This window comes from Pangasianodon hypophthalmus, chromosome 20 (genome assembly GCF_027358585.1).
Source record: "Pangasianodon hypophthalmus isolate fPanHyp1 chromosome 20, fPanHyp1.pri, whole genome shotgun sequence".
NCBI lineage: Eukaryota > Metazoa > Chordata > Actinopteri > Siluriformes > Pangasiidae > Pangasianodon > Pangasianodon hypophthalmus.
In genome coordinates, this window is record NC_069729.1 from 5,446,687 (window position 1) to 5,453,317 (window position 6,631).

The 6,631-nt window shown below is 37.6% G+C and overlaps 1 protein-coding gene, 1 long non-coding RNA gene and 4 other non-coding genes across 6 annotated transcripts; 1 reads left to right on the forward strand and 5 right to left on the reverse strand.

Moving 5' to 3' along the window:
• Positions 1-1,213: 1,213 nt before the first annotated feature.
• LOC113539468 (uncharacterized) lies at positions 1,214-3,930 on the forward strand. Its single transcript, XM_053227067.1, has 5 exons — positions 1,214-1,292; positions 1,899-2,108; positions 2,269-2,592; positions 2,753-3,067; positions 3,365-3,930. The coding sequence occupies exons 2-5, from the start codon at positions 2,075-2,077 to the stop codon at positions 3,460-3,462; spliced, it is 771 nt and encodes a 256-aa protein (XP_053083042.1). The 5' UTR covers positions 1,214-1,292; positions 1,899-2,074; the 3' UTR covers positions 3,463-3,930.
• Positions 3,931-4,138: 208 nt separating this feature from the next.
• Positions 4,139-6,624, reverse strand: LOC113539539 (uncharacterized). The gene is made up of 7 exons (XR_003403935.3): positions 6,485-6,624; positions 5,844-6,004; positions 5,568-5,705; positions 5,291-5,357; positions 5,006-5,064; positions 4,734-4,794; positions 4,139-4,537 (listed from the first exon to the last, which is right to left on the reverse strand). It is a non-coding gene; the product is annotated as an uncharacterized LOC113539539 (long non-coding RNA).
• Positions 4,604-4,689, reverse strand: LOC117599929 (small nucleolar SNORD12/SNORD106). The gene has a single exon (XR_004580275.1). It is a non-coding gene; the product is annotated as a small nucleolar SNORD12/SNORD106 (small nucleolar RNA).
• On the reverse strand, positions 4,863-4,952 carry LOC113539755 (small nucleolar SNORD12/SNORD106). The gene has a single exon (XR_003403970.1). It is a non-coding gene; the product is annotated as a small nucleolar SNORD12/SNORD106 (small nucleolar RNA).
• Positions 5,141-5,228, reverse strand: LOC113539756 (small nucleolar SNORD12/SNORD106). The gene has a single exon (XR_003403971.2). It is a non-coding gene; the product is annotated as a small nucleolar SNORD12/SNORD106 (small nucleolar RNA).
• LOC113539757 (small nucleolar SNORD12/SNORD106) lies at positions 5,428-5,527 on the reverse strand. The gene has a single exon (XR_003403972.3). It is a non-coding gene; the product is annotated as a small nucleolar SNORD12/SNORD106 (small nucleolar RNA).
• Positions 6,625-6,631: the final 7 nt, after the last annotated feature.

Genomic DNA, 6,631 nt, shown 5'->3' on the forward strand with positions numbered 1-6,631 from the left:
AGAGTGTATCACTTACCAGCTACAGCTCGTTGAACCAAATGTAAAAAAAAAAAACAAAAAAAAAAATATATATATATATATATATATATATAAAACTATAATATAAATGTAAAGCTTTGCCATGTCCAATTCTTTCTCTTTCCTTATAAGCTTCATTTTTATGTTTATTAAAAGACTTTCTGGTAATTTTGCCGTGGAGGCGGTTTGCTGTTTGGAAGCAAAGCGATGTAATTGGACTCAATCATTAGCGGCTTCACGTGTCACGTGATCAAATTAAACGCGGTGTTTCTCAACCAGGGGTCCGTGTTCTCATTGTGGCATAATTACAGGGGTTCCGGGGGATTGTTGCTGAAAATATTTAAAATATGTATTATAAATAAGTGTTATTTTGTTAAATATTTCAAAATGTACTTTAAATGTATTTTTATACCCATTAAATTTCACCAACACCTATAGTATTCTGCATTGATTGCATTTTTGAACACAGTAAACAAACACACAATTGTTTCCCAGTAGTCTGGTTATTACCCTCTCTCTTCTTCTTGTCTCTCTAGCCTGTCTGCCCTCTTATATATTAATATTAATGCTATTATATATAATACTCTTCTTGTTTTCGTTTTTTCTTACTTTTGTCTGTCGCTTCCTCTTGCTCATCCTCCTTTACTTTGTGGTTTTCTCTTGTCTTGCCTTTCTACTGTTTCTCTCTTTTCTCTCCTTTCATGAAGCTTTATATGTTCTTTATATGTCTCTCTTCTTGTCTGGATTTTGTCTCAATTTCGTTTCTCATTGTCTGTGTTTTATTTGTCTATCTTCTTCTTGTTTGTCTTTTTTAATTCCTGAAATGTGATTTATATTATGGCGTAAGCTGTTAGCTTATATAAAGCATACTCCAAGCAATGTGCTACAAGGCTACCAACATATTCATTTGGACAAAGTGATGAATTAACCGAGGTGTAGCAAGCCAGCCAAATAATCTCTGACTTAACTATTACTCTAGTTATAGCTTGCTCAAGTAGGAGCAACTGATTTGCCCAACACTAGAAAACATTCAAGTACTGTTACTATAAAAAAAAAAAAAAAAAAAAAAAAAAAAAATTAATTTAAAAAAAAAAAAAGAAAAAGTACTTGCACTTCCAGCAAGTCATGTGACTAATGACAGAAGTAGTGCGGTGACGTAAAGAGCATGCATTAAGTATGATTCCAGTCAATCAGACTAAGACGTTTAAAGCTGAGTAAGAGCTAGTCTCTGAGAAACTTTTTTTATATATATATAAAAATTACATTCTGCATCGGTAAGTTTTGTTCTTCTTTTGTAATTGTTCTGTTTAACAGTAGTGACACTTGACATGTACTGGACATACAGCAACAATTTTATTTTACTGATTTTACTTTATATTTTTGAAGGAAAGTGAGGCAAACAGTTTAATGTGCAGTGCTGGAGAAAGTATAATGTGTATAATGTTAATGTTAGGAACAGTAATGTATAATGTTAGGAACTATTTGCACCACACACACACACACACACACAAACACGCGCACGTCTATAGACACCTACTTCCTATTTATTTATCCCCAACTCCAACAGAGAAAGGGAAATATAGAAAAATATATACATAAAAAAATACATATAAAGAAAAATATTAAATATAAGAAAAATATATACAAAAAAAGTGTATAAGAATATATATATATATGGTGGCAGCAGCAGTCTGACAGTACTGATATAAAGTGCAGTGTGCATTGTGCAATAAATGCAATAATAAATACTAAATTAAATTATTAATGTTATGTATGTAGATGTAGATGAATGATTCTTAGTCCTTGGTGTTGTACTGGTTGAGGGCCCGAATGGCCTGCGGGAAGAAGCTCCTCCTCATCGTCTCTGTATTGGCCTTTAGGTCGCGGAAGCGCTTCCCTGACCGCAACAGAGAGAAGAGTCCATTGTTCGGATGGTAGATTCAGATGGCATGTGTGAAAGATATAAATGAAGACTGTTGTTTGTTTCTCCTTCCTTATCATATACAAATAACTCCTGAGCTTATTTATTGTAGGCCCACTGCTGTGAGGTAACACCATGAAGATAACACCAAGAGGCGTCCCTCTGATTGGTAAGTTTCACTGTTTTTAAACCCATACTGCGTCCAGATTACTTCGAAAAGAGCTCTTAAACTAAAACAGCTATCAGCTGTCATATAGAAAGGATTTTCTTCTGATTTAAATTGTCAAATAGTCAGAAAGTCTAATCTATTTTGCTGTCTGATCCATTAGTTTACCTGTTAAAGCTGCAGTGCCAAGCTTTTATCGTCAGAGAAATCTTAGTTAATGAACCTGTGACCTTCCCGTGTACCTGCTCTGGAAACTGGCCAGTGGTTCTGTGGACCCGCTTCATTCCCAGCAAAGCAGTCATTGCTAAATGTCACAGCCGGACATGTTGGATTGAACAGCATTGTCAGAAAAGATGTGCAGTATCAGGAGATACGAGCACAGGAAATTTCTCCATCATGATCAGGTCAGCTGCCTACAATGATGCTGGCTCGTACAGGTGCACCTGTGATGGAGATCCAGTTACTGAAGTAAAACTTAAGGTTTATGGTAAGTATCATCACCTGCTGTCATCAGCAGGAGGGAAAGATGTCATTCTGAATGTCTGTAGTCAAGCCTAACCAACCTGACTGGGACAGGTGTGGCTCTTACTGAAAAGCAAAGTAGTAAAGCTAAAAAGAATAACGCGACATTTGTTTTTGTCTGACAGTTCCGACAGTCGTGCAGGCTTTTGAGGGAGAGAACGTCACCCTCCCGTGCTACGGAGACACTCAGCAAGGAGTTAAAGATGTAAAATGGAGGAAAGGTGGACTAATGTTTCTGCTGTACACTCATGAAAACAGATCTGTGACTACTGAGGAAGCCTCAGCAGGCAGATTTATGATGTCAGTAGAAGGCTTTCTAGATGGCGATCTCTCGCTTCACATCAGTTCAGTTCACCGGACTGATGCTGGATTTTATCAGTGTCTCATCCATGATGAATCTCGGGAAGGAGAACCACGAGCTGTCTTACTGAAGATAGAAGGTAAGCTTATCCCTTATTCTTAAATGAAAAAACAAGAAAACTGAAATGTAATGGTTTCATTCATATTTACTGTGAGCTGAGTGAACATTCCAGTGTAGTTTTGACTTTTTGTGTCAAAATGCCGGCCCACCTTGTACTGATAGTACACCAGTACAATCAGTCTCCATTCATGTTAGACAGCATGTAAACAGCTCAACCACTAAACTATTGCCTATTAATGTTTACACTTCCAGTTTCTCATTCTACAGCTTTGACAATTTCCTAATAGTTATTTTTTATTTATTTTTTTTAAATCAGGGCTACAACAATTAACCACCAATGGCAGTGAAGTTGCTGTACTGGCTGTTGCTGTACTGGCTGTGCTACTTGGATTGTCTCTACAGGCATCAGTGTGATCATTCACATTGTGAGAAGATGCACACAATCAAGAACAGGAACAGTTTATAAGCAGACCAATCTGGTACACTGCCCTCCTAAATCTGGAAAAGAAGTGTATTTGAAATATTACTGTGAAATGGTTCTTTATTCTGGTGCTCTTTTCAACAAATGCAGTATGACATGGTTAGTTATATTTAGATTTTTTTTTTATAATCACCTACATAATTTATCAAGCAAGCACTGGGGGGGATCTCCAAGCTGGTACAATATTTGAGTTAGTGTCTCTAGTGATATTGCTGACAGAATAAATTGTAGGGAGAACTGCACAAAAGAGGAACAATCTACCCTGGACTGAGGTTTGTCAAAGTTATATCTACTATATTGACAGTAGATAGAACTGAGCTGGTGTTCAGTCACATTTTCTATATTTTCAGGCTCTTTTTGGGTTTGTTGATGAACTGATGTGTAAAGTCATCCTATTTATTCATGAGATTGTAATAACCTAACAAAATAAAAGAATATTACAAGTACCTTGAGTTTAAAATTTTTTTCTTTCAAAAAAGTCATATACCTTCCTTTTAACTTGTTCCATTTTACAACTGTTCCTATAGCACAAGAGAATTCAAAAGACTAACACTACATACACACCAAAAAAAAAAAAAAAAAAAAAAAATTTTACACCCAGGAAAAAGATTTAAATCTGCATTTGTTTATTTATTTTTACAAAACATAGTTCCATGGTTCAAATACATGTTGCACATTTGTAGAAGTTTTTGCCCCAATCTAATCCTCATAGCCCTACAGACAGTCTACATTCCTGCCATTTTCATTCAGACACACCCAAACCAATCCAAGAAAAATACCATATACCTGGTTCAGGTGTGTTGGAAACAAAAAACCTGAAACATACACCATCTGAAGGGCCTGAAGAACAGAATAAGGAACATCTACAGCATGATGCCAGCCTTCCCTGCTCTACTTGGACACTTGATGTGCATGTAAACGTAGTCTCTAATGTCTCCCATCAATCTGAATGCAACTTCAGCACCAATCAGCTTGTCAGCTTGAAAGCTACAGCAATCCATGATGGCCCTGAAACAAAGAAAATATATTAGAACTCAAATCTAGACATCGTTAGTCAGAATACTAATGAATGCAGTGCATCAGAAATCTTTGGCTTAAATTCACAGGCAGTCAACATGTTCGATCTGCCGGGGAAAAAAAACTGGTCATCACGAAGGCACAAACATACACAAGTGTAAACTGCCTACAAGGCTTAGAAACATACCTTTGTGCATCTCCATGTGAGGAGCATCCATGAATCCATTCCAGATTCTTCATGCTGTGGTCTAATTAAAGATCGGACAAGAATGTTTCAGGACAATAGATGTAAGCAATTTTCTAAGCACACGTTCCAAGAGGTGTATCAGAAAGTTTGGCTTAAATATAGAGCAGTCAACAGTGTCGATCTGCTGGGGAAAAAAGTTTAGACATCCTTTACACCACGACGGTCTGATGAGTCACTGCAGATATGATGACTCATACAAAAGGGAAACTCACTTGTTTAACAACTTTGGAAAGCCAAGTGTTGAACACGTTCATCCAACGGGCCTCAGGAGCTACAAGTAATAAAAAGGAAAATGAGTGTTCAGGGCATGTTCTTGGAAATAAGTTAAACTTGTTTGTACACAGAATAATGGCTCAGACAGTTTGGCTTAATTTTGGAAAAAGTCAACAGAGTCGATCTGCTGGGGAAAAAAGTTTGGTCATCATTTATGCCATTAATCCAACACAACACCAAGATCATTTCAACGGTTCAAATGGAAAGAGAGACAGGAAACACACCAGATTTATATCCTTAGAAAGAAAGCCAAGTCCTGGAGCTATCTGGAGATGTGCTGGACCCCCGGTTCTAGAGGAGAAAAAATAAAGTTTTTATGACGGGTTCTCAGAGGGCAGTTTAACTTGTATTTGTACACAGTGACAATGGCTCAGACAGTTTGGCTTAAAATTAAAAAAAAAAAAAAAACTCAACAGAGTCGATCTGCTGGGGAAAAAAGTTTAGTCATCAGAGCCATGTTTGGTGAAAATCCAAACACAGGAGACCAACAGGGAATCTCACCGTGATACACGTTCTCAGAGACCATGACGATGCATGCCTCCTTTTCCCATAATGGAACAAAGCGTTACAGTTCCCACCTGCACAAGTGGATGTGCAGCCTTGTATCACCCAATTCTCTCTGCTGTTGGCTCATCGTACCTGAAACAAAGGTTCTTTTTTTCTTAAAATCACTTTTAAAAAAGTTGACTTTTTAAAAAATAAAAACAAGTGACCACAAACTCAATTTAATCATTGCAGAAGAAAAAATAAATCACTACATTTTAGTGAAATACCTACAATTTCCCAATGGGACTCCTGTCTTCTACATAAAAGGGGAATGAGTCCCACCTCCCAGTCTGGTGGGTAACCACGTGACCCCTGAGCCGGAAGTGGGGCCGGAAGTAGGGCTCTCGGGCTGCATTATCCTTTCCGTGAAGCCAGCTGGACCCACGTGGTGCCTGAAAAATATTTAAGAATTACCTCATCATTATTAGCACTTTTATTGCTTATTTTAATGCTATTCATGCAACCTACTGATCCAAGTTCTACATTTGGGTCAGATGTATTTCAAACTATATTAATGTAAATTAGGATTGAAGAAACAAACCCTGCTTAGATAGTATTCAGGAATATATTTAACGTGATAATGTAACTTTGTTTGTTTTACTCGGTTAAATAAGCATTTTCCACACACATAACTGAATGTTTTCAATGAATACACTAAACAAGGTAATAAACTCTGTGCAGCTAACAGCTCAGGCCTGTGAACAACGTGTTCCCCCAAAACAGCCCTCTTCCTTCAGACACGCTTTAAACCAGTCTAAACTACTCAACACCGCCTGAACAGCTACACAACCAGTTCAATAGACTTCAATAATTACACCAAACCTTATTAACAAACACAAATTTCATATCAGAGCATGTAGCATGCAGCTTACCTCGGCACTGCAGACTGACTGAGACACCGCGTGCGCGCGGACTTCATTTAAAGCGCGCAGTGCGCATGCGTTGTTTCTAAGCGCGTAATACGCATGCGCACTGGACGTGACGCGCTGTTTCCGCTATTTTCGACTAAAGGCTTGTCT

Bases quoted from the DNA above. Each gene is read 5' to 3' on its own strand.
- LOC113539468 (XM_053227067.1), top strand. From the start codon at position 2,075: ATGAAGATAACACCAAGAGGCGTCCCTCTGATTG. The intron at 2,109-2,268 runs GTAAGTTTCACT...CTGATCCATTAG, and splicing joins AAGAGGCGTCCCTCTGATTG to TTTACCTGTTAAAGCTGCAG. The intron at 2,593-2,752 runs GTAAGTATCATC...TTTGTCTGACAG, and splicing joins AGTAAAACTTAAGGTTTATG to TTCCGACAGTCGTGCAGGCT.